The sequence below is a fragment of the Scyliorhinus torazame genome, chromosome 11 (assembly GCF_047496885.1).
Source record: "Scyliorhinus torazame isolate Kashiwa2021f chromosome 11, sScyTor2.1, whole genome shotgun sequence".
Classification (NCBI taxonomy): domain Eukaryota; kingdom Metazoa; phylum Chordata; class Chondrichthyes; order Carcharhiniformes; family Scyliorhinidae; genus Scyliorhinus; species Scyliorhinus torazame.
This window is the reverse complement of record NC_092717.1, coordinates 176,898,250-176,925,790: the sequence shown is the minus strand read 5'-3', so window position 1 is coordinate 176,925,790 and position 27,541 is coordinate 176,898,250. Positions and strand designations below refer to the sequence as shown.

The following is a 27,541-nucleotide window of genomic DNA, read 5'->3' as shown; positions in this document are numbered from 1 at the left end:
CACCTGAGGAAGGAGCAGTGCTCCGATAGCTAATGATTTGAAACAAACCTGTTGGATTTTAAGCTGGGTGTTGTAAGACTTCTTACTGTGCTCACCCCAGTCCAACACCGGCATCGCCACATCATGTTTAAAATCAGCGATAAGTGTCGTCACTCTGCCACTGACTGCAAAATCTGGGCAATTAATTTCACCGTTCCTTCTTTTAACAATGTTCTAAAACCAATTTTAAGGATTTGAAAAAGATATATAAAAGTATTTTCATTGAAGTTTACCATTTTATCAAATAACGCAGCAAAACCGCAGGAATGGTATAGTATAACAAAAATGTCTCAATATATACAGATAGCGGATGATAGTAATCAACTATTTCCTGATAGATCTGATAGGTAAAAAGGCTATTCTAATGTAAAAATTAAAGTCCAGTTTTAATACCCATTTTTAAAATAAGGATTTCAGCATTCATAACCTCAGGTCATGACAAAACGCATAACTTCAACAGAAGCACAATAGCCTGACACATGCATAAACTAATTGTAGATTAAAACAACATTTTTACTGAGAAAATGAAAAATATTCTGATGAACATATTTTCAAAGTCAGTTTGACATTAAGAAATAAGCTGTACCAGTAATCGAGATCAAGGCCAAGTAAGCACCATAGCAATATGAAGACACCATTGTGCAGAATGTGGATAAAGCAAAGTCAGCAGAAAACCAGTAGAAACCAGTCGTGATAAAAGCACAGACTCGCATTCCATAACATACACAAATATTCAAACATGAAACATTCAAAACTTATGTTGCACATTAAGGATTGACAGTTAACCATAAAATCAAATGTATTTGATTCTCACCCAAACCAATTAGGATGACATAGAGGTGTAGACAGATGGCTTCAGACTGATAAAATTCTCTTTAAACAATGTGGTCCGGACGGCCATCTTTATTCCGGGATCATCCTATACTTTGACCTAACTATTCGCTATCTCTATTTTCATATTTTCACTTTTCCATTCTAACTCTTGAAGTAAATGCAAGCTGTTTTGCCGTAAGCAAGAAACCATTTCTGTATTATTTTGAAAGTTAAATTGTTTATAAGTTAGTTCTCTTTGAGTCCTTTGTTAGCCGGACTTTATTGAGAATAGATTTAAGTTTCTCCTAATTGTAATCAAATAGAGGCAATAAAAGATTCTTGTTTGCATCCGAGAAGTTTATCTTAAATTTCTACTGAGTTTTAGTGTCGCAAGACTTCACTAAATCCACATGGTAGATCTCTTCAGAGGAGGACAGGAGAACAGCAATATAGTTGGCCCAGTACAATAATTAGACTTTACTTGGCGCCTCTTTACGCGTTACCAGAGAAGAGAGGGGAGGGTTAGGCCATGAAACCATGGTCAAATGGTGCACACCTTCCCACGGGGCGAATACTCGCAATGACCGCAAAAATCAGGATAAGATCTTTGCGCCATATTTGGGTGTGCACCAGGACATATCTCCCTCAACTCCAGCAACACCAGAGGTAGCAATAACATGCTGTACCATCCTCTTGGATATCAGACCAGTCCGTACCCTTGCAGGAGCCAATCACAGATTCTTTAACCCCACAATAACAGAAATAAAATATTACAAAGAAATTTGCGATAACACCAGTTCTAAAAGGATATTTTACATACATCACAAGACGCAACAAAAGCCCAACCTCAGACACATTACAGAATGATCATTCCACATATTTATACAGAGGAGCAGCAAATATTCATACAATAGGTTCAGATTATAGTCAGTGCAGTCAACACCTCCCAACAAATTATCCGAGACAAGATTAAAAAAAGGAAAACTACCTGGAGTAGAGTGTCAGGATGAAAAGGATCAAGTCACAGCCATAAACTCATGATTCTCTGGCACATACCCTTTACCAGAAGACAAAAGACCTCACTCAGCCTCTCATAACATCCCAACTAGAAGGAGTGCCCCAAATATAGAGGGGGGGGGGGCAACTGGATACCAGCCATAGTACAGGACCTGAACTAGCCCCGCACTCACGTGCACATAGGAGTGAGTATTCCCAGGATACCCAGATCAATCCAAGACCTATCACCTAACCAACTCCATTCCTCACTAATCGCACCAGAGCATCGCACCAGCCCCACCAACTCTAGAAAATTCATGTAATCGTCAACCGAGACCCCACCACCGACCAGGAGAAGAATCGTCAAGACACCCAGCATTGTGCGTGCTTCTTGGCTAAACAGGAGTGCTTTTGGAATTGGGTGAAAAATAGAGTTAGGTGAAACTGGGAGAAAAGGTGAAGCTAAAAAGACTGAGTGCGGCGCTCAGTCTCAGTTTGGGCAGGAGCGGAGTGCAGTTGAGATTCATAAACACCAAGGTCGGATTCCTGTTCTCACTGACTTTGCAGTCAGAGTTACAGGGAAGCAATTGTGAGTTTATTTGGGAGAAAGGGTTTAATTGAGAAACAGCACAAATAAATCCAAATCAGGGTCAATTATAATGAAGTAATATAAGTAAACAAAGTAGGAAAAGGGAAGTAAATAGTATTCTTCTATAGCATAATTTGTTAAAAAGGGAGTAATTAAGGGGCTGAAGGGTAGTCATGGCAGGAGCGCTTGTACCCGTGATATGCTCCTGTGCTATGTGGCAAATAGTGGAAGCTTCAGTTGTCCCTGGTGGTCACATGTGTCCAATTGCGGCTACTGGTTAACCACATTTCGGAGCTGAAGCTGAGGGTGGATTCACTGGAGCAACAGTGATGCTGAGCAAGTTGTCTGTAGCACGTTCCGTGAGATGGTCACACCACAGGTGAGGAATGAAGAGGCAGAAAGGGCATAGTTGACCACCAGGCAGAGTAGAGGGAGGCAGGTAGTGCAGGAGCCCCCTGTGGCCATCCCCCTTTCTAACAGATATATCGTTTTGGATGCTGTTGGGGGAGATGACTGTGTAAGGGAAACCAATGCAGCCAATTTTTTGGCACCACGGGTGGGTCTGCTGCACAAGAGGGTAGGTGCAGGAACGTCAGGGCTATAATGATAGGGATTCAATTGTAAAGGGAACAAACAGGCATTTATGTGGCTGCAAAAGTAACTCCAGGATGGTATGTTGCCTCCCTGGTGCCAGGGTCAGGGATGTCACCGAAAGGGTGCAGGGCAAACTGAAGGGAGAGGGCAAACAGACATATATCGTGGTGCACATTGGTACCAACGCTATAGGCAGAATTTGGGGAGCTAGGAAGTAGATTGACAAACAGGGCGCAGAAGGTAGTAGTCTCTGGATTAATTCCGGTACCACATGCTTGTGAGTATAGAAAGAGGAGGTTCGTCCAGATGAATGCATGGCTGGAGAAATGGTGCAGGAGGGAGAGCTTTAGATTTCTGGGACATTGAGACCTCTTTTGGGGATGATGGGGCTTGTACAAGGTGAATGGTTTGCATCTGAACCAAAATGGAACCACTGTCCTTGCAGGTGGTTAAACTAACTTGGCAGGTGGCTAGGATCCTGAGATAAAGTTCTACAGGGATAGATGCACAGCCAAAATTAGAAGAGACATCGCGAGGCAGGAGGGCATAGAATGTCGAGACCAGTAAAGTCACAAGGGAGTTTGGCAAGATTGGATGGTATTTATTTTAATGCCGGGAGTCTGATGATCAAGGAAGGTGAATTGAGGGCACAAATTAAAACATGAGGGTATGATGTCATTTCTATCACTGAGAAATAGCTGAAAGAAGGCAGGATTGGCCGCTCAATATTCCATGATATAAGACCTTCAGGCGAGATAAGGAAGGAGATATAAGAGAAGCGGGTGTCGCAATTTTGATCAGGGAATCAATTACAGCAGTAAGGAGGGACAACATCTTGGAAGGTTCTTCAACTGAAGCCCTATGGGTAGAACTTAAAAACCAAAAAGGAGCAATCGCATTGCTGGGAGTGTCCTATAGGACCCCTAACAATCTGAGAGAAATATAAGAGCAGATATGTAGATAAGTTTAAGAGAAGTGTAAAAGGTAGTTAGATATTGCAACTTTCCCAACATTACTTGGGGCAGCCACAGTGTGAAAGGTTTAGAGGAGCAGAATTCTTAAAATGCATCCAGGAGAACTTTTAAGCCAACATGTAGAAGGTCCTACAAGAGAGGGTTTGGATTTAATTTTAGGTACCAAAGCCGGGCAAGTGGTTGAAGTATCAGTGGGGAGCATTTTGCAGACAGCGATCATAACTCTGCCCGATTCAAGATTCGGGATCGTCAATCAACACTCAGGATCCCTCCCATGCCCCGCACTGGGTGGATCTGGAACTAGGAGAGGAGAGGGAACAGCGCCCACTCTGGCGACTGGATGTGGGACTATTGGCGGATGAGGGAGTCTGTGGAAGGCTGCGAGGATGTATCGAAAGGTACCTAGAGGCCAATGATGATGGTGAGGTCCAGGTGGGGGTAGTATGGGAAGCGCTGAAGGCGGTGGTTAGGGGAGAATTGATCTCCATCAGGGCTTACAAGGGGGAAAAAGAGGGCAAAGAGAGGGAGAGATTACTGGGGGACATTTTGAGTGTGGATAAAAGATATGCGGAGGCCCCGGACGAAGGACTATATAGGGAGAGGCGAAGACTTCAGATGGAGTTTGACCTGCTGACCACAGGGAAGGCAGAGGCACATTGGAGAAAGGCACAGGGGATGAGATACGAATATGGGGAAAAGGCGAGTCGGCTGCTGGCCCACCAACTTCGTAAGAGGATAGCGGCAAGGGAAATAGGGAGAGTTAGGGATGAATCGGGAACTACGGTGCAGAGTGCAGGGAAGGTAAATGAGATGTTTAAGACCTTTTATGAGAGGCTATATAGGTCCCAACCCCCGGAGGGAAAAAGAGGGGATGCAGCAGTTTTTGGACCAACTAAGGTTCCCGAAGGTGGAGGAGCAGGAGGTGGCAGGTCTGGGGGCGCCAATCGGGGTGGACGAGGTGACTAAAGGGCTGGGGAACATGCAGGCAGGGAAGGCCCCGGGACCAAACGGGTTCCCGGTGGAATTTTATAGGAAATATGTGGACTTGTTGGCCCCGCTGCTGGCAAGAACCTTTAACGAGGCCAGAGAAGGGGGAACTCTGCCCCCGACAATGTCGGAGGCGACGATATCATTAATCCTGAAGCGAGATAAAGATCCGCTGCAATGCGGGTCATATAGGCCTATCTCGCTCCTGAATGTGGACGCCAAGTTGCTGGCAAAAGTGCTGGCAATGAGGATCGAGGATTGTGTCCCGGGGGTGGTGCATGAAGACCAGACAGGGTTTGTAAAGGGGAGACAACTGAATGTTAATGTGCGACGGCTATTGGGGGTGATAATGATGCCCCCAGCGGAGGGGGAGGCAGAGATAGTGGCAGCGATGGATGCAGAGAAGGCATTTGATAGGGTAGAGTGGGAGTATTTATGGGAGGTGCTGAGGAGGTTTGGGTTCGGGGAGGGGTTTGTCAGTTGGGTTAAACTCCTCTATGGGGCCCCAGTGGCAAGTGTAGTCACAAATCGGCAAAGATCGGAGTTTTTTCGGTTACATAGGGGAACAAGGCAGGGGTGCCCTCTGTCCCCATTCGCACTGGCAATTGAACCACTGGCCATAGCGTTGAGACACTCTAGGAAATGGAGGGGGATGGTTAGAGGGGGAGAGGAACACCGAGTGTCACTCTACGCAGATGACCTACTGCTGTATGTGGCGGATCCTGTGGGGGGGGGATGACAGAGGTTATGCAGACATTGAGGGAGTTTGGAGATTTTTCGGGATATAGGCTTAACATGGGAAAGAGTGAGCTTTTCGTAGTACACCCCGGGGATCAGGGTAGAGGAATAGATGGCCTGCCGTTAAGGAGAGCGGAAAGGAACTTCCAATATTTGGGGATTCAGATAGCCAGGAGCTGGGGAACATTACATAAACTCAATCTGACGCGGCTGGTGGAGCAGATGGAAGAGGATTTCAAGAGGTGGGATATGCAGCCGCTCTCACTGGCGGGCAGAGTGCAGGCGGTCAAGATGATGGTTCTCCCGAGATTTCTTTTTGTGTTTCAGTGTCTCCCCATCTTGATCACTAAGGCCTTTTTTAAGAAAATAAATAGGAGCATTATGAGTTTTGTGTGGGCAGGGAAGGCCCCGAGGGTAAGGAGGGGGTTCCTGCAGCGTAGCAGGGACAGAGGGGGACTGGCGTTGCCGAATTTGGGCGACTATTACTGGGCCGCCAATGTGGCGATGATCCGCAAGTGGATGATGGAGGGAGAGGGGGCGGCGTGGAAGAGGCTGGAGATGGCGTCCTGTAAAGGAACGAGCTTAAAGGCGCTGGTGACGGCGCCGTTACCGCTCTCCCCGAAAAGGTTTACCACAAACCCAGTGGTGGCGGCAACATTAAGTATCTGGGGGCAATGGAGGCGACAGAAGGATGTGTTGGGAGCCTCGGTGTGGTCCCCGATCAGGAACAACCACAGGTTTGTCCCAGGAAGGATGGACGGAGGGTATCAGAGCTGGCACCGGGCAGGAATTAGGAGAGTGGGAGACTTGTTTATAGATAGGACGTTTGCGAGCTTGGGAGTGCTGGAGGAAAAGTATGAGCTGCCCCCAGGGAATATCTTTAGATATATGCAGGTGAGGGCGTTCACGAGGCAGCAGGTGAGGGAATTTCCGCTGCTCCCGACACAGGGGATCCAGGATAGTGTGCTTTCGGGGGAGTGGGTCGGGGAGGGCAAAGTGTCCGAAATATATCGAGAGGTGAGAGAAGAGGGGGAGGAGCTGGTAGAGGAACTGAAAGGAAAATGGGAAGAAGAGCTCAGGGAGGAGATTGAGGAGGGTTTGTGGGCTGATGCCCCAAGTAGGGTAAATTCCTCTTCCTCGTGTTCCAGGCTTAGCCTGATCCAATTTAAGGTGCTACATAGAGCACACATAACGTGAGCGAGGTTGAGCAGGTTCTTCGGAGTGGAGGATAGCACCTATCCTGCAAGAATAGCAAGAACCTGCTCAACCTCGCTCAAGCCCGGCGAACCACACACGTATGTTCTGGTCGTGTCCGGCACTGGAGGAGTATTGGAGGGGAGTGGCAAGAGTGATCTCGAAGGTGGTGAAGATCCGGGTCAAGCCAGGCTGGGGGTTAGCTATATTTGGGCTAGCGGATGAGCCGGGAGTGCAGGAGGCGAAAGAGGCTGATATTCTGGCCTTTGCGTCCCTAGTAGCCCGGCGTAGGATTTTACTCATGTGGAAGGAAGCGAAACCCCCCCGGCGTGGAGGCCTGGATAAACGAAATGGCAGGGTTCATAAAACTGGAACGGATGAAGTTTGCGTTGAGAGGATCGGTTCAGGGGTTCTCCAGGCGGTGGCAACCGTTCCTTGACTATCTAGCGGAACGTTAAGGGAAAATAAATCGTCGTCAGCAGCAGCCCAGAAGGGGAGGGGGGGGGGGGGGGGGAAAGAGGGGCGGCAACCTGTTTTGTTCTAGTTGGGGTGGAGGGGTGGGGGGGGAGCACTATTTCTTGTTACTTTGTTAGTTCATTACTTTATTTAAATAATGGTATCTATTAGTTATTGTGTTATCGTTTTTGTTGATTTGTAAGGTGGAACAATTGTGTTTGAAAACTTTAATAAAATATATATATTTTTTAAAACACTCAGGATCCCTCCAGAGTTCACCTGAACGAAGCACCTCTACCATGCAGTCTTCCCAACACCCAGGCAGCAAGGTACCTAGACCCTAGTTGGAGGGAGTGACTTGACACGACCGGCAACCTCCAATCCCTCACGACAAGCATAGAAGACGGGACAGCACAAGACCAGTGGTTGGGGGCTCCAACCGACTCCAGGCTTCGAAGACTGTATACAATGTGCTCCGTCAAACATGAAACACCCAGCCTTCTGATCGAGATTGCGAAAGCACGGCAGTCAACTCTCAAAATCAGTCAGGAGCTCGCCCCCACTCCTCAAAAGTGATTGGGCGCATGAACACTTCGTGTCCGGACCTCACTCTCAAGAATCGGTCAGGATAGGTGACATACCATGCAGCAGGATTTCCAAGGACCAAAGGAGAGTGCTCACCAGGAAAATAGCTCTATCAAATTACAGGATTCTCTTCTCCAATTCCACTATTTTCTCAAGGATATTTTGCAGTTCAAAGTGAATATCAAAAATTTGTAGGTGCCCGGATCATCCTCCAGAACACCATTTTCAATAGAACACATCATTGTGATGCCAACAGCTCCATCGAGGGCTGAAATTTTGGTCTAAGAGCTATATTTTAAGGAGCATCTTAAAAGGAGGAAAGAGATGCAGCGATGGAGAGATATAGGGTAGGTATTCCAGAGCTTTGGGCCTTGGCAGCAGAAGGAAAGGCCAACAATGGAGAAGCGATTAAAATAGGGGATCCTCAAAGTGGTCAGAATTAGAGGAGTGCAAAAAGGTTGGAGGGTTGTGGAGCTGGAGGAGATTACAGAGAGAGAGGGGTGACACCTGGAGGGATTTTAAAACAGCAATGAGAATGAAGGCATTGCTCCACCAGAAGCCTGATGTAGGTCAGTGAGCTTAGGGGTAATGAGCGAATGGGACATGCTATGAAGGATGCCGGGCTGCAGAGTTTTGGATGATCTCAAGTTTACAGAAGGTTAATTTCCTCTGGATGCAGCTACCCATTCAATTAATTTCTTGTGATGGTATTGTGATTGGCCTGACACATAGGATCTCAGGACCCAATCTACATTGCAACCTTCAGAACCAACCACTCGTGCAACCTTTTCTGGTGAGTATGCCCACGGTGACTTCTTAAAGCTGAACCCTTAAATGTTGCAAATTATTCTCTTTCACCGTCAGCAATGTGACAGATCTGCCAGTGATATATTCATGTTTTTTTTTTTTTTAAACACTTTCTACAACACGTACCCTAATATTGTTTTTTAAAGGAAAGAAAAAACTTCCATTTACAAAGTGCGTTACATGATTACAGCCAACCCAAAGAGCAGCGCAGCCAGTGAAATCTATATGAAGTGTAGTAATTGTTATAATGTTTTTAACCTTATGCATGTTAATTACTTTTAAAAAACTTGCACTTCTTTTGTCTGGAGACGCTGACTGCTGCTAAATTAAGTTTACAAGTCTGATGAGAGAACTTTCCTATTCACACAATAACACTACCAAGAACTGAGAATTATTCATTTAAAAACACACTCCATGAAAATACATACCTGAGCCAACTCCACATTGAAAGCTCTTAACGCAAACACTGAGCTGTGGAATTCTGGAGGAAGCAGCAGAGAGGACAGAAAACCTTCATAATCTCGATTTCTATTTGGAAGAAGAGTAGAATTAACTTATTTAGGTCAGAATATAAATATTGACAACACCACAACAAGCACGTCAGGATACCCAAAGACTTTAAATTTGCCCATTTAGTCAATTCTACCAAATCAAATTTGTTGACAAGAGAAAATATATAAAAATTGCAAACCATTTTCATCCATCAGGTTATTTCTCTAATAATTCAGAGTAAGAATCAGTTCATACCGTATTATGGTAGGGTGTGAATTCAATTTAAGAAAACATAGGCTACGCATTTCTGACAAATACACTGGAATTGAAATCCTGCTCTGGATTTAAAAGAACCACATGTCATGCGTTAGGATGAGAAACTGTCATCAGGATTATACCTGCTTAACCCATTTCAAAGATAGACTCAATTGCCCATTCCCAATCTTCCCCCTATCAAATCCTGGGAAAGTGAAGAAAAAAAAAAACTTACGGCCGTTTCAGGAAATTTCCAAAGATTTCTCATCAATCTCTTCAAAGGCAAATCAGGTCAGCGCCAAAATGAGACCAGATTTTAACATTTAAGCAAATTTATTCACCCATGACAACGGCAGTAATGAGCAAAATAATAGCAAGAATGCCAGGATTATTTATCCCTCTGAGCCTTTCTACTTACTGTCTTAAATGCCTTTTGTCTTAATTCCCATTTTCTGCTGCTTTATTGGCTTTCAGGTTATGGTATTGATCTAAAAAAGGACTGGGAGCTATCAAAGAAATTTTTCAACACCAAGGCCTAGATGACTTCTGAACAAGACATTCTTAATGAATGGGCTATTGTTTGTGCGCTCTTCATAACAACAGTCTATCCTGCATTTAAGACTGCTCTCGACTGCCAGTGGATTGAGGGTTTCATGTGTGACTGATTGGAGCAGGCGAATATTTTGAGGCAAGATGTATTTTAGGATTAATTTTGCAAATCATGGGTAAAAAAGGCAAAGAATCCTGAACCATGACAGCAAGCAAACAAATGTTTGTCATAGTGACAGAAATCAGCTATTGGAATAAGGGTGTCTATTACCCCAGGAAGAAGTAAACTTCCAGCCTTCCAGACTCAGCATGGAGGTCATGGTAGCACAGTGGTCAACACAGTTGCTTCACAGCTCCAGGGTCCCAGGTTCGATTCCCGGCTTGGGTCACTGTCCGTGCGGAGTCTGCACATTCTCCCCGCATCTGCGTTGGTTTCCTCCGGGTGCTCCGGTTTCCTCCCACAGTCCAAAGATGCGCAGATTAGATGGATTGGCCATGTTAAATTGCCCTTAGGTTAGGTGGGGTCACTGGGTTACCAGTGGGTTAAGTAGGGTGCTCTTTCCAAGAGCCGGTACAGACTCGATGGACCACATGGCCTCCATCGGCATTGCAAATTCTACGATTCTGTGAGGTCAACAATTTTGAACTGTAATCTTTTCCTCTTATTTTGTTTCCTATTCTTTGCACGTTTCAGTCTTATTTTCCCCCTTGCTTTTGCTTTCAGATGCTATTCACTATTCTACCATTCACACCTCCTCTAGACCATCTTTGGTTTCTTTACTTGTCCCATTATTACACTCCCTTTGGCTCTGCCCAACATCCTTTCATCATTTAATATTTCCTATCTTGTGTCTGATCACAAACCTTCCTTTTGATCTTTTTCCATCCTCTACCATTTCTCTGATTAAAAGAACATTTTCCTGAGAGCTTGAACTCTGTCTTTCTCTCCACAGATGCTGTCTGACCAGCTGAGTACTTATAGCATTTTTATTTATAAAGGAGCAAGCTTTTCTAGGTTACATCAGTGAAACAGACTTGAAAGAAAACTAGTGATGAATAAAAGGCAGTTAACGTCACGATTCCAACATGCTGTACTGCAGGAATAGAGTGAGCCAGCTGCTAGGACTTCCCACACATAGTTCAATATCAGCTACTTCTATCTGAAGAGGTACAAATAGGAACACAACGCTCCCAGAGAATGGAAGGCAAGAATCAGAGGATCTGTCACAACACATTACCCTCAGAATATTGATCATGGCCTACGGTAGACCTGGACCAGAACTCCAGCCAGCTCAACAGAGAAAGGTGCACACTGCCCCTCAGCAACATCTTAAAACATAATGTCATGTTCCACATACAAGCTTATGACCCCAGCTTCTACATCACCCCATTTAATTGTCAATGTATATGTTTGACATTCAGTGTTGGGTGAGCAGAAATTTATTCCAATTGAATAATGAGAAGACCAAATAGATTGTTTTTGGTTCCTGCTACAAACTCTGTTCCTTAGCCAAGACTTCATCCTTCTCTCTGGCCAGTTTGAGGATGAATCAGACCAGCTACAACCTTGGTGTCCTGTATAACCCCACAGCCACAACATCACCAAGACTGTCTTGTTCCCACATCCTCAACAACAGCCATCTATAACATGGCCTCAGCTTATCTGCTACTGAAACATTTATAGGGACAATAGCAAGCCATTCAGACTGCCCCACCATTCAATACGATCATGGCTGATTTGGACACTTCAATGCCTTTTACACACACTATCCCCACAATCGGTTAGATTTCTGATTAACAATAACCTATCAATCGCTACCTGAAACATCCTCAATGGCTGAGCTTCCACAGTCCTCTGGGGTATGAGTATTCCAAAGACTCACAACCCTGTGCAAAGAAATTTCTCCTCATCTTAGTCCTAAACGGCTTCCCCTTTATTTTGAAATTGTGCCCCCAAGGGAAACATCTTACTTGCATCTACCCTGTCTATTCTTTGAAGGGTTTTGCATGTTTCCATAGAATTCCTACAGTGCAGGAGACCATTCAGCCCATTGCGTATGCACTGGCCCTCTGAAAGAGCACCCTGGCTACGTCCTCTCCCCCACCCAATCACCATAACTCCACCCAATCCACACATCTTTGGACACTAAGGGGCAATTTAGCATGGCCAATTGACCTAACCTACACATCTTTGGACAGTGGGAGGAAACCGGAGCACTCGGAGGAAACCCACATAGACACGGGGAGAAAGTGCAAACTCCACAGAGACAGTCATGCAAGGCCGGAAATGAACCCGGGTACCTGGTGCTGTGCGGCAGGAGTGCTAACCACTGTGCTGCCCAAGCTAAAAACAAAGTTGTGAAGTTTCAATGAGATCAGCTCATTCTTCAAAACTCAGAGAATACAGGCCCAGTTCACCTAATCTATCCTCATATGACAGTCCCTCAATTCCCTGAACACGTCTGGTAAATCTTTGTTGCATTCCTCATTTATAAGACTATAGGAAATTTTTGGATTCCTGTTTTATGTTAGCTGCCAATCTCTTTGCATGCTCTTTATTTTCTTCTCTTATTTGTTTTTGTACTTCCCTTCTGCACCTTCTATAGACAGGCTTGTTTGCAATTGTATTATCCATCTGACATCTGTCATTTGCATCCTTTGTTAGTTTAATGTTACCCGCTATTTTGTTGCCATCCAGAGAACTTTGGGTTTCTTTGCCCTATCTTTCCGCATTGTGGACCTATATTGTCTGGAGTTTAGAAAAATAAGAGGTGATCGCATTGAACCATACAAGCTTCTAAAGAGGTTTGATGGGGTAAACACTGAGGCTGGTTCGCCTGGCTAAGAAGTCCAGTGTCATGTGAGAGTACCTTTAAGACATGGATGTTTAAGCAATGTACCTTAAAGAAAACAGTGATGTCAGAGAGTGGGTGGAGCTGAGCAGTTCAGCCATTTTGAAGTTTCAGTTTGAAAAAGCAGCTTGTGTGTTTCCAGAGAGCTGCAGTTTGGAGGAAAAGAGCTTGGGGAGTGTCTGTGTTTTGCAGTGAGCTGGATTTGCTGTGATCTCTGGATCATTTGGGTGATTTAAACTCATAATAGTAAAGCCTTTAACCTGATGTGATTCTGTTTAAAGGTGTTAAGTCTCTTGGAAGTATGAAGGAACATTTTGAGGAATTACTTACTGTTGTAATATTTTCGGAGATATCTTTGAAGTAAGGGGTGTTAAGAGATCCAATGTTTATTTAAGATGTTAAGTTAAGTTCATGGAATAAACAGTGTTTTGTGTTTAAACACCCACGTGTCCATAATTGTAATCCCACACCTAGGGAACAAGCCGTGTGCTAGGAAAAGCAACAAATGCATTAAAGGGGGAGGTTTGTTGAACTCCATGATACATTTTGGGGTTCTGAAAACGCCTCGCCCATAACAATTGGGGGCTCGAGGGGGATAAAAGTCTATCTATTGGATTGGTTTTTGTGAACTTAAAGACAGTGAAGGATTGTTGCTTTTCCGATGTGGTATTTTAGTTTAAGTGGGGAGTGTGTTGTGGACAATGGCTCTTTCAGAGGCTCAGATGTTTTTGGGGGTGGAGACTGTCACACGCAGTACTTTACGGACAGAGACGAAAAGCAGACGGTTGGGTCTGGCAAAAACATTGCAGTTAACATTACCTGACAAAATGCGAAAAGATGAGGTAATTATGGCGGTGGTTAAGCACTTAACGTTGCTTGAGATAGAGTTTGACTCATGGGAAATGGCAAAAATTCAGTTGCAAATTAAACAAATGGAACACGAGAAAGAATTAAAGCGGCTTGAATACGAAAGAGAGAGAGCGGAATAAGAAAGAGAAAGAGATAGAGAGGAGAAAGGAAAGGAGAGAGAAGAAAGAAACAAACAAAGAGATAGAGAGGAAAGGGAAAAAGAGAGAGAGTTTGAACTTCGGAAAATGGCTCTGAAACATGAAAATCAGTCTAAAATTGGCAGACGCAAAGGGACACGTACAGTTGGAGGAGATAGATGAGGATAATGAGACAGAGCGTCATAGTCGAAGACGTGGTGAGGATCTATTTAAATATGTCCAAGCATTGCCAAGGTTTGAAGAGAAGGAGGTAGAAGCCTTTTTCATTTCATTTGAGAAGGTAGCTAAACAAATGCAATGGCCACAGGACATGTGGGTATTACTGATTCAAACAAAGCTGGTAGGTAGGGCTAGTGAAGTGTTTGCATCACTACCGGAGAAGGTATCTGGAACGTATGAGGAGGTGAAGAAATCCATCTTAAGTGCATATGAGCTAGTGCATGAAGCTTACAGACAAAGGTTTAGAAATTTAAGGAAAGAATTTGGTCAAACATACATGGAGTTTGAAAGGCTCAAACAGAGTCATTTTGATAGGTGGATAAGAGCTTTGAAAATAGACCAAACGTATGAAGCTCTCAGAGAACTTATACTTTTGGAGGAGTTTAAAAATTCAATTCCTGATGTAGTGAGAACTCATGTGGAAGAACAGAGGGTTAAAACTGCGAGATTAGCAGCAGAAATAGCAGATGATTATGAATTAGTTCATAAATCAAAGTTTGGTTTCCGACATCAGTTTCAGCCGGTGAGGGATAGAAACTGGGGACATGAGAAATACTCAAGTGGTAAAAGTGAGGTGAACTGGTGGGAGACAATAAAGAGAGTGTACCTCAGATTAAAAAAGAAATCCAGGAGGGTGGAAAAGAAATGAAAGGTTTCAAATGTTTTCACTGTAATAAACTAGGCCATGTAAAGTCAGTGTTGGTGGTTGAAGAAAAGCACTGGGAAGGCTGATGTGGTAAAACAGGATAAGACATGGGGGTTTGTTAAGAGTGGTAAAGGAAAGCCCAAGGGAAGTGAAGGAGGTGCAAACAATTGTACAGCCTGTTCAAGAAGCAATTGTTAAGAAGGTGCCAAATGTATTTAAAGAATTTACTTGTGTGGGTAAAGTTTACTCATGTGTATCAGGAGGAGCAGGTAAGGAAGTTACAATTTTAAGAGATACAGGGGCTAGTCAATCTTTAATAGTAAGAGATTAGGAATATGTAGTCTGGGAAGAATGTTGCCAGAAAAGGTGGTGATATGTGGAATTCAGGGTGAGCGGAGTAGCGTTTCATTATATATGGTAAGGTTGGAAAGTCCAGTGAAGAGTGGTGAAGTGGTAGTAGGAATAATAGATAAACTATCTTGTCCAGGAATACAGTTTATCTTGGGTGATGAGATAGCTGGATCGCAGGTGGGAGTGAAGCCTACTGTGGTTGATAAGCCAGTGGAAAATCAGACAACTGAAGGGTTGGAGGACGCATATCCTGGGATTTTTCCGGATTGTGTAGTAACAAGGTCGCAAAGTCACAGGTTAAGACAAGAGGAGAAATCAAAGAGTGAAGATGAAGTTGAAGTGCAATTATCAGAAACGATTTTTGATCAGATGGTTGAAAAAGAACAAGAACAGGTGGAGGATGAGGCGGATATTTTTAGTTCAGGAAAATTGGCGGAGTTACAACAGAAAGATGTAGAAATAAAACGGATATATCAGAAAGCATATACGGAAGAAGAATCTGAGAGTATACCAGAGTGTTATTACTGTAAAAATTATGTCTTGATGAGAAAATGGAGACCTGTACATATGCAGGCAGATGAAAAGTGGGCAAATGTTCATCAAGTAGTATTGCCGGTAGGGTATAGAAAGGAGGCGTTGCGAGTTGCACATGAGGTACCAGTGGGAGGTCATTTGGGAATAAGGAAAACTCAAGCTAAAATCCAGAAACATTTTTATTGGCCTGGACTACATAAAGATGTAGTTAAATTTTGTCAATCATGTCACACATGTCAAGTGATAGGGAAACCTCAAGCAGTGATAAAACCAGCGCCCTTAATACCCATTCCAGCATTTGAGGAACCTTTTACGAGGGTCATAATTGATTGTGTCGGACCGCTTCCTAAAACAAAAAGTGGGAATCAATATCTTTTGACTATAATGGATGTGTCTACCAGGTTTCCAGAGGCCATTCCAGTACGTAATATTACAGCTAAAAGGATTATGGAGGAGTTACTTAAATTCTTTACCATATATGGACTACCCACAGAAACTCAATCGGATCAAGGATCAAATTTTACTTCTAAGTTATTCAAATAAGTTATGGATAGCTTAGGAATAAAACAATTTAAATCAAGTGCGTACCATCCAGACTCGCGGGGAGCATTAGAAAGGTGGCATCAGACATTAAAGACAATGTTGAGGGAGTATTGTCAAGATTATCCAGTGGATTGGGATAAAGGAATTCCATTCGTATTGTTTGCAATTAGGGATGCACCTAATGAGTCTACCAAATTTAGGCCTTTTGAACTAATTTTTGGTCATGAGGTAAGAGGACCACTTAAATTGATTAAAGAAAAATTGGTGGGTGAGAAATCAGAAATTACACTATTGGATTATGTGTCAAATTTTAGGGAACGATTAAATAGAGCAGGTGAATTGGCTAGACAACATATGAAAGTTGCACAAAGTGTGATGAAACAGGTAGCGGACAAGGAATCCAAAGTTCGTAGTTTTGCCAGTGGGGATAAAGTTTTAGTGTTGTTACCAGTGGTAGGGGAGCCTTTAAAAGCTAGGTTTTGTGGACCGTATCAGATTGAAAGGAAATTAAGTGAGGTGAATTAAGTGGTAAAAACACCTGATAGAAGGAGGACTCACCGAGTGTGTCATGTGAATATGCTTAAAAGGTACTTTGAAAGGGAAGGAGAGAAAAAGGAGATTTTAATGATTCTAACTCAAAGTGACGAACCAAATCCAGATGACTGAGGATTTGACATACCTCAAATTAAATTGGAAAATAAGGATGTTCTTAAAAATTGTGATGAACTGTTAAGTTACTGCCCAGAGGAAAAACAAACTGACCTGAAAGCGTTATTGATATCACATGGGCAAGTTTGTAGATTGGGAAGTACTAAAATGGCTATACATGATGTATATGTGGTGTGGCCACCTTGGTTGGCCACTTCCCGACTTAAAATGGAGGTCCGCAAAGAATGCAGGGAAATTCAGCTAAGCCAGGAAAAACTAGCAGGTGCAAAGTCTCCTGTGTATTAGAACTTGCAGAAACCCAGACAGCACTGAAACCAACAAGCATCTGCATATTAATGAGCGATCCCCAGGAACAATTGAAACACGTAAGGTGAATAAAGCCAAGCCAGACTCCTCAGCGCCAGCAGGAGCCAAGACAAAGGAAGGCCAACGGACACTCAGGGACCGCCCAGCGATCAGGGAACGGCTCCAGTATTGGAGAAATCGATCCAAGTGATCGGAACATAGTCCAATCACTTGGAACCAGATACGGGGTCCGCCCCGAACGGCGTGAAGCCCCTGGGGACTATAGAGTCCCCAAGTTCAATTCGTCCTTCTTGGCAGGGTCACTCAGCAGCTCGAACCAACCCTTGACAGTGACCTGCCTAGCTGCCGCACCAACCAAGTAAGTCTCCAGTCAACGCACACTACGAGATAGGCGCTCATAGCTACCAGTCCATACCAGCTTTTGAATCCTGCAGACTCAGAATCGAACAAAAGGCCATTTGTTCCCCTGACCTGGTGGGCCAGTTCCAAAGCCAAGTATAGGCCTTTTAGTGTTAGAGATAGTCCAGTAAGTAGAGTTTTATGCATGAGTAGTGATTGACTGTGTATAATAAATGTGTTTTGATTTGAATCTTACTAATTGGTGTGTTGGGTTATTGATCAGTACTTGAACTTGAACCTCGTGGCGGTATCATAAAGATACCTGCCGACTCTAGAGCAAAGGTTATAGAATCAGAGCAAATTAAGTAAAGATACAACGAGCAGCGAATTAAGAGCCAACCAAAGTGAACAACATTTACTGGCGACTCTGGTGTGACCCGATTTAGAAGTGGCCTAACCACTCCGGGAGAACCTAAAATTTGAATTAGAATCCAATTGGAAACAGAAAAACCACAAGTGTTTAAGCAGTTCTGATCAATCCTCATAATTCGGAAGAATGTTAATGCATGCGTAACTAACAGGGCTATAAGGTAAAACTGATAGATTTTTGTTGCGAGAAACTGTCAGGAGTTTGTATTCCGGAAAGCAGCGAACGCCGTACCCGTGTTTACAGCACTGCCTTAGTACCCCTCGTTCCAAATTTTAAAAGAGCATTCAGATAGAGAAAATGGCAATGAAGGAAATGGAACGCCTTATGAACCCCCAGGAATTCGAGGTCGCAGCAACCAGCAGCAGAGTAGGACACTGTCCCGTTTGGGAAGATGAGATCAGAAAATATCTGAAAGGGAAAGGATGGCCCCTTTGGAGTGAATTCTGTGATAATGAGGAAACAGGACCCGGGAGTATAGGACATACTTGGTGGGAGAACCTGTCAGAGATCCATAAGAAAAACTGAGGAAAAGCTCGCAAGCCGATGGCAATCGTGTCCTGTCTGGCACAATTGCGAGGCACAGAGCAGGTCATTCGGTCGCTCCGCAAAGAGATAGAAGAGAGACATCGAATGAGCAAGGTCGATGTTAGTGAGATTGAGAGAGAGAATATAGAATTAAGAAGGAAGTTGGCAGCAAAGGACGGAGAGGTGGATGATGCCAAGTGGGCACACCAGTCTTGTCTAGCGCATCTGAGCAGTTTCCAAACCCAGTACGATAAGGCCTATCAAGACACGCAACGTGCAGTCCTGGTAAGAGAAGAGACAGAGAAACAGGTAGAGGCATTGCAAAGGCAGTGCAGCGATCTAAAGGCAGTGTTAAGAGCACTCCATGCTGCCACCACGGAGCACAGACAAAGCTCATTAGATCATGCGAAATGCAGAAAGCAGATTGCGGAACTGCAGTCTTTGCTTTCAGTGCAAAATGGGTTTCTGAGCACCTTTGGATCCCAATTAGATGAGGAAGACGGCCCTGATTGGCAAGAATTAAACGAAACCGCGCATAGGTATGTTCAGGGAACATGTGCGCAAGTAAAGCCCCAAAAGAGAAAAGCACCCCAACCCCCCACAGAGCAGATAGATCAGGCACCTATGAATCCAGTAACCACCCACCGCACAGTCACATCAGAAGGAGATGCAGAATTCCTTTACACCACCCCCTTAACCGTGACCCAATTACGGGACGCGTATGAAAAGATCACACCGTTCCTCCCCACCTCAGGCCCCCACCACTTCTTTGCTAGAGTGAAGCAGCAGGCGACCATGTACGGCCAGGAATGAGCGTGAGCAAGTGAAGCTCACCTTTGTAAGCTTAGACCCTTCGGTCGTAGCAGCCCTTCCCGACCCACAGAATGTAGGAAGAGGCACCCTTGCAGAGATGCACACGGCGATAATAGATACGATCAGTTACAACAGTGGTGACCCAGTAGAAGGCCTGAATAAGTGCAGGCAGAAGAAAACCGAACACCCCACAGCGTTTGCTGGACGCCTGTGGATCCATTTTACAGCCGTTTTCGGCAACTTAGAACGCGCCCATTTGTCCCAAGACAACATGACCAAATGGACCCGCACCCTTATCTCCCATGCCACAGAGGCAGGACAAAAAGCCTGAACCAATTATGAACCCTCGGAAGAAGCGCACAACGAAAAATTGGTTTTAAAAAGGTTGTCCCGCTCCTGGGAGCAATCTGTCCAAAACAAACCAGCGATTAGGAAACTCGAAGAACAGCAGGCAGAGGCAGATATCCAAGCAGTGAAAGCGCACCAAAAGCCCGCATGGGTGAACAAAGGCAGAAACAGCTCCCCACAGAAACCACAGGAGTGTTACAACTGTGGACAATTAGGTCACTTTGCACGAGAATGCAATGCCCCACGAAAACCACAGAGAGCCCAGCAGGCAGGCACTCTGAATAGTAACAGGACAAAGCCCATACATGGTGTGAGCGCCCGTTCAGAACAGACAGACCTGAACGGAACTGACTGACGGCGTTCGGGCTCCCCCAGTTGGGTCTGCGACACCCTTTGGGATAGGTCCGGCCGACCAGTCGTTGCAGCGAAAATACGGGGTCAGCCCATCGAATCTCTCTGGGACACAGGAGGGTCCCGCACCACAATTAATTCCTCCACCATGTTCCAAAAAGACACGTGGCCCACTACAGCCACAATCACCCTCAGCGGCTTCACAGGCCACTCACAACAGGGACACATCACAGCCCCTGTACCCATTCAAATTGGCAATATTACCACAAAACACCCCATAGTTTTGGTCGATCTGGACCACACAGCAGAACACATTTTGGGCATTGATTTCATGAACTCCCACAACCTTTCATTTGATCCAGTAAATCAATGTGTCTGGAAAATGACAAAGTCAGCAAGAGCCCCCGCAACACTCACAGTAGGTGAGTATGCAAACAAGATTAGCGCAGTCGGCGATTTTTGCTTTGACCCGACCACGATTAGCACAGACAAACAGGTTAGGGCAGTCCTTCAGAAAAACAGGACCGCATTTGCAAGTCATAAACATGACTGTGGCAGGATGGCTGGTTCGGTTCAAATAATAGGACCTGACCCTAGACCCCAGAAGCAATACGGATTTCCCCAAGAGGCAGAGGGAGAAATCTCAAAGGTTATTGATAGCTTATTAGATCAAGGCGTACTTAGATCGGTAGCCTCTACTAATAATGCCCCAATTTGGCCAGTGAGAAAACCCGATGGATCATGGCGACTGACCATCGATTACCGGGAACTCAACAAAGTCACCCCGCAGCAGCACCCACGGTAGCCACGAGTCCCGAGACCATGCTCAAACAGGGACTCAACTCACGATATTTTACGGTTTTGGACGTCAGTAACGGATTCTGGTCCATTCCATTGGCAAAAGCGTGCCAGTATAAATTTGCCTTCACTTTTAAAGGTCAGCAGTACACGTGGACATGCCTTCCACAAGGATTCCACAACTCCCCCTCCATTTTCCACCGACAGCTGGCAAATAGATTATCAAAATTTTCTCGCCCCGAATGTCTGGTCCAGTATGTGGACGACCTATTACTGCAGACAGACACCAAGGCAGAGCACATCGAGCTTCTGGCCGAACTCCTTAAATTGGTTGCAAAGTGAACCCCAAAAAGGCCCAACTTTTGAAAGACAAAGTGGTATATTTGGGAACGATAATCACACATGGTAAACGTGAGATCGAGCATAAAAGAATTGACTCGATTGTCAAATTGCCCCTTCCCCAGAATGTTTCAGCCCTCCGGTCGTTTTTAGGACTGGTTGGCTACTGCCAAAACCATATTGACGGTTTCGCCACCAAAGCAGCAACCCTCTCGGAACTCCTAAAGAAAGGAGCCCCTTGGGAATGGCTTCCGCAGCACACAGATGCCATAGATACTTTAAAGTGCGCATTCATTGCAGCCCCTGCTTTACAGGTTCCAGACCCGCTTTCCCCCTATATCATAGAGGTAGCTAGCACAGACCGCACCCTTTCGGCCGTGCTCCTCCAGAAACGGCACGAACAGTTAAGACCCGTGGCTTACGACTCCAGAGTTTTAGATCCAGTGGAGCAGGGATTTTCGGCCTGTGAAAGGCACCTGCTCGCAGTTTTCTGGGAAGTCCAATATTTTTCACACATCACCGGACTAAACCCCATCACAATCCTCACTGAACACACCCCCACCCAACTTTTACTAGACGGATGACTTAAGGACGGTACAGTAAGCCAGATCAGAGCAGCCAGATGGACCCTACTTTTGCAGGGACGGGACATCACTGTTAAAAGGACCAAGACCCACACTTTCCTAGCCGACAACCTTCTGTACCCAGGCACCCCCCACGAATGTGAAATCATCTCACCGCACCACAACACAGGCCCCTTTATCGCAAAAACACCCCCCAGAAAGATAGGTAGTTCACCCCAGAGCCCCCAGCACACAGACACGTGCGCACCTTTGAGAATATATGTGGATGGTTCTTCCACTGTATTAGACGGGAAGCGCATTACAGGATGCGGCATCTATGTTGAGGATGCGCACGGACGCGCCCTAGAAGAAATCTTATTAAAACTACCAGGACACTTAGGTGCACAGGCGGCAGAACTAGCAGCGATTGCGTACATCATAGATCACCCAGATTCCTTCCCCAGCCCAGCAGACATATACTCGGACAGCCTCTATGTCTGTAACAGCCTCACAGAATTCCTACCCCTGTGGAAAGCAAGAGGATTTGTTTCCGCGGACGGAAAACCCCTTCCTTCAGCCCCATTGCTCCGACATATTTTAGACAAAGCACAGGACAGGATTTTTGGTATCTTTAAAGTTTGAAGTCACGACCGTTCCTCCCCACCTGGAAATTTAAAAGCCGACGCACTGGCTAAAGCAGGTTCCAGACATGGACATTTTTGGAACCCCCCCCGAAAGCGCCCCAGTGAATGCAGTTCAGTTCTCACAGACTAATATCGAGGATTTAGTGCAGGCCCAGAAGCAAGATAGTAATCTCAGGGAGATTTTAAAAGGAAACTTTCCAGCCCTATACGATAGGATTAAAAATGCACTGACCACACATGATGGTGTGATCCTAAAAGACACCCTTTATGTGGTTCCTGAACAGGAATCAGCTTATTTGTTTGTTCCATGATAGCCATGGGCATCAGGGAATTGACCCCACTACAGCCCACCTCAGGCAGCTCTGTTGGTGGCCGAATTTAAAGGAAGACGTCACGCACTATGTAGAAAATTGCCTTATCTGTGCCAAAAACAATCCGGACAGATATGCAAAGAAAGCTCAGCTGAGCCACACCCGCCCCGTTAATGGCCCCTGGACTAACCTCCAGATTGATTTTATAGGACCATTGCCCCCTAGCAGGAATGGTCACAAGTACGTGTTAGTTGTGATAGACACATTTACGAAATGGGTAGAAGCATTCCCATCTAGGACAAATACGGCAAAGACTACAGCAAAGATTTTAACCCACCACATCTTTACGAGATGGGGACTCCCCCGCAGCATTGAATCCGACCAAGGTTCCCATTTTACGGGACGTGTCATGAAAAACGTCCTCACGATATTTGGCATTACCCAAAAATTCCACATCGCATACCACCCCCAGTCCAGTGGTATCGTGGAGCGAATGAATCGGACCCTAAAGGCAACCCTCAGAAAAATGGTCCAACAAAACAGCTCCACTTGGGATTCAGTCCTCCCTTTTGCAATAATGTTTTTACGTAACACCGTTTCAACATCCACAGGATACACCCCACACACTCTCATGACCGGACGACCCATGAAAGGCACAGAATTTTTATTAGGACTTGACTTGACCAGCCCCGAAGTCACGGCCCTCACACACGAGAACGCAGTGAAACAACTAGTTGAGAACGTAAAAACGGCTCAGCTAGCAGCCGCAGTAAAATTCGGCACCAGGAAGAAACAGAGCAAGGCCTGTTTCGACAAGACAGTGCATGCGACTGAGTTTGATGTAGGACAGCAGGTCATGCTCTCCATTTACAACCCCAGCACGTTCCTGTCACCCAAGTATTCGGGTCCGTACTCCGTTGCGGATAAAGTAAGCCCCTCCGTGTATAAAATGAAGTACCGCAACGGGAAGACTGCGTGGTTCCATATTAACCAGCTCAAGGCATATGGCTCGCAGTCTAACTATGCACACCACGTCATGCTCGAGGCAGCAGACCACACCCCGCCCACAGCCAACGTATCCCTACCCTCCCCCAACACGTCCAACCCATCCACAGACTCACCCTCGACTCCACCCCCGAACTCTAGACTCCGCCCCGGAACGCCCACAGACAGCAGCGACAGCGACTGTGACACAGGCAATAACCACAGCACGCCTCCCTACTATCCCCATGCAACAGGACCCACACCCAGCAAATCTGAACACGATTCGAGTGATCCCTTCCTGACCACATTCCTTGACAAACCTCACCAAAGACCACCGCCCTACGATGACGACCCCGACTCCGCCCCCACAGAATTTGATACAATTTTTTGGCACCGTGACAATTCATACAGGCTCATCCGAAACGACGAGATGGACCCTAAGTCACACCATGCAGCTTTGGCAAACCTCATCCATTCACGAGTGTGGCATCCGGGAGATGATGACATTGAGTCTGACTCCCAAAACGAGAACCCCTTTGCGACCCTGTTCGCAACTGATAACTGAGGTGTCCAGATGATGTTTTAATAGGAACCGCTTGGGAGAAACGGTGTCCTTTCTGATGGAACCTGCACGATATTCGTTGCATGTTTGCCTAATGTTCTTTGTTTCAGTTTAAACCGCTTCCACGGCCACACGCCATATTTGTCGGCAGAAACCTGTGAAAACTTGCCAGCACGCTTATCGGCAGAAACCGCTGAGAGCTTGCCAGACCCCCGTTCATAACTGCTCTTCTGGTTCGACGGTAGAACCTTTACAGCAACCCCCCACGATGACCACATTCGTACCCATTCTCGCCGGTTGCTCAGGCAGTGGAGAAAGGGCATTGGTCTCCGCCCAGCCTGAGGACCCCCCCCCCGGTCAACTACGCTCGGGTAGAGCACATACGGCATTGATCACTGTCCTACCCAGGGATTCCATCCAAATCTCACCCGCCGCGGCCCATAAGCACCCCATTTTTGGCTCATTATATTCAAAATTCTTTTGTTTGGTTTTGGCAACCTGTGGTTGCTTCCCTCTGCTATTAACATCCTCAAACACTAGGATGGTAAATCACACAGGCTGCGAGACGGCTCGCAGTACGGCAGTATTTTTTTAGATGTCTATCTGGCCCCCATTTGTACAGTCCGTTGAGTTTAAACATACAGTCGGTAGGTAGGTAGGTGGTGGTCGTTTAACAGTTTGGACAGTGCAGTTCAAGGCTGCACATTTATGCCAATGGGTAACACACCTCGGGTGCAAACATACAACTGATTCAAACTGTGGGGTGAGTGCTGCAGTCAGGGCAGACATCAGGTGCGGGCAATGTGACTGTAGATAGTGTGGACTGCGGCTGTCCTTGTCGCTCACCTGACAAGCTGTAAGCAGTACTGTTGATGGCCGGGGGTCATTGCCCCGGTGTTAGCCGCGCGCACTTTCTCCACCACATGCCCGATGCGACCCTTTATGAGCAGAGCGTTCCTGAGAACGCGCGCCGACTGGGCACACGCAACCGCAGCCAGGACCATGGCGAAGTCCGCGCATGTGCCAACCTTCCCAGCACCGCGAAGTGCATCAACAAATACAGTCCCCCGCCCGAAACCATCCCTCGCTCGCTCATTCCTTCCGGGTAACAACCGATTTTAAACAGCCACATGTATTTCAAAAATCTCTCCCAACCATTACTTGGTTATCCGGAAGAACGCCTAATTTCCGTTTGCTTTCAGCACACATCGTTGCTAGGTTGTCGAGTTATTCTAGGGATTTTTCGGAATTATTTTTGACTGGCGGGAAGAAAAGGGGGAGGGGCGACAGCCCAGTTGCATCACGTGAGCGGGCTGCGCGCGATGGCGGTTGGTGGTCCCTGCTCTTTTGCGCGGCTCCCGGTCCGCGGCTGGTGCATGCAGCTGGCCACCCGGGTCCTGTTGCTCTTCCAGGACGGCGGGTTGACGAGCGGGTAGGTGCTTCTTCGTTTCCCCCTTTTTTTTTTTTGGTGCTGTTAAATCCCTGTGAATCGCTTTAAGTTTTTGTGAAGTGAAACGATCAGCACCCGTGCCCAGCGCCGCAACTGTGGCTGAAGTTGCCGATGGGATAGCTCTAACTCGCCTAAATTTGCGAACGTGGGAGGGAGATTGGAAAGACGGCGACTTAACTCTGATGCGATGAATTTGAGCATTGGGACGGTTTGGGGCATCAGGTTTGTTGGTACGATAAAACTAATGGGGAAACCGCAGGACAGCAGTTACTGGCAGGTAACACCTAGAGACTGGATACATGCTGTTATACCCAACTAAAAGCTTCAAACCCCACCGGTGGATCTAATTTTTAATTTATTTTTTAGTTTTATTCCTTTCTCAGTTGCAAAGCCAATACGCATCGTGGACAGGGTATGCCCTAAATCCATCTCCCTGCTTGTTCCAAATATTGAATCCAATTCATGGTCCTCACCAAACAGACCTACTAGTTCGAAGCTGACAAGAACAGGCATTACACATGATCTCTCCCACTGGATCCTACACTTGATTTTATTTTAAGGCCGGACATCATGATGAGCTGGCATGTTTATTCTTCTGGGCGGAGTTCCCACTAGTTGCAGGTCTAGTTAGAGCCGACACATTTTCGCTCATTGGATATTAGCTGGCTAGTGGCTATTCTCTGGTATGTTTGGGGATAAGATTGGTTCTTAAGGCATAATGTCTGGTGAGCGGGGGGCTTGGTAATCAGGACCAATGTCACTAAATTGTTGTCTGTGTGGCTATACTATGTGACAAGTGGTTACTGTATTTGCATATGTTAGAATAGTGACTATACTTTTTAGAATAGTGACTATACTTAAAAAGTATCTAATTGACATTAGGAAAATGTTTTCCAAACTTTTTTTTCCAGGACCCAGGCCTGCCAGCCTCGGGACCCACCATTTTCGCTTACCTTTAATGTGACAGGTGACCTATCTTGTTTCTCACAATCTCACTTGCTTTGTCGTTCAATGTTACATTTCTGCTAAGGACTTCAGCTGATGATTTAAGTTCTCACTGCATCCTTTTTAAAAATAAAAAAAATCAAGAGGTTTGGCCTCGAACTTGCCATGCGTTGTCTTCAAATGCCTTTGAAGTTTTGAGGGTTTTAAACTTTCATTTGCTAGTAATTCCATGCATATAACTCACCTGGGCCTTTGCATTCTGTTTTGAATCTGCGGCATTAACAAAGCCATATCTCAAGCAATCATCTTTACACTGCGTTGTTCCCGATTTCAGTTTTTTCTTTGCTTAAAACAATCCATCTTCAGTTCTTCACAGTCTGTTGCCTTGCTTACTCGCAGCTAGATAATAGAAGAATTTCTCCTCTCTGATTTCACACCAAAAGTACAGATTTACAGGGTGTGTGATGTTAGTGTACGTGCTGGGTGCGTGACCTGCTCATTGTCCAAGCTTCTGGCCAGAAGACTGCATCGTTCCATTTGAAAGCTTGTCGCGGCCGGCATTCTCCATTTTAAAAGCCGGTCGCTCTGCGACCCTCCTAACACACACCCGCAGGGTCGCAACCGCAGTTTGAAAAACCCTGCCTTAGGATGTTTTACGGTTGTGAAAATCATTGCAGATATAAAAATATAGCAACAGAAGTTTACAGGGAAGCGGTGGTGCAGTGGTATGGTCGCTGGACTAGTAATCTAAAGACCCAGGGTAATCCTCTGGGGATCGGGGTTCAAATTCCACCATGGCAGATTGTGGCAGTTTAACTCAATAAAACATATGGAATTGAAAGTCTTAATGATGGCCTTGAAAATGTTGCAGATTGTTGTAAAAACCATATGGTTCACTAATGTCCTTTTACAGAAAAAAACCTGTCCTTACCTGGTCTGGCCTA

The 27,541-nt window shown here is 45.6% G+C and overlaps 2 protein-coding genes across 6 annotated transcripts in view; one reads left to right on the top strand and one right to left on the bottom strand.

The window, feature by feature from the left end:
- The window catches only part of ndufaf6 (NADH:ubiquinone oxidoreductase complex assembly factor 6), a 95,727-nt gene extending 70,262 nt beyond the window's left edge, over window positions 1–25,465 (bottom strand). Inside the window, exons 1-2 of one of the 3 annotated variants that reach the window (XM_072468074.1) lie at window positions 25,364–25,465; window positions 9,201–9,300 (exon numbers count right to left, since the gene is read on the bottom strand). Coding sequence is in view for 2 of the 3 variants with exons in the window: in XM_072468073.1 (XP_072324174.1) it covers window positions 9,201–9,300; window positions 25,049–25,206 (258 nt within the window). In the remaining variant the exon portion in view is untranslated. Of the gene's footprint in view, window positions 1–9,200; window positions 9,301–25,048; window positions 25,237–25,363 lie in introns of those variants that run through there. The other 2 variants (XM_072468073.1, XM_072468072.1) reach the window with 2 other exon arrangements.
- Window positions 25,466–25,500: 35 nt separating this feature from the next.
- The window catches only part of nagpa (N-acetylglucosamine-1-phosphodiester alpha-N-acetylglucosaminidase), a 169,005-nt gene continuing 166,964 nt past the window's right edge, over window positions 25,501–27,541 (top strand). For all 3 annotated transcript variants that reach the window (XM_072468071.1, XM_072468070.1, XM_072468069.1), the window contains exon 1: window positions 25,501–25,634. In XM_072468071.1, the coding sequence (XP_072324172.1) occupies window positions 25,525–25,634 (110 nt within the window). In that variant the 5' untranslated portion in view covers window positions 25,501–25,524. The remainder of the gene's footprint in view (window positions 25,635–27,541) is intronic.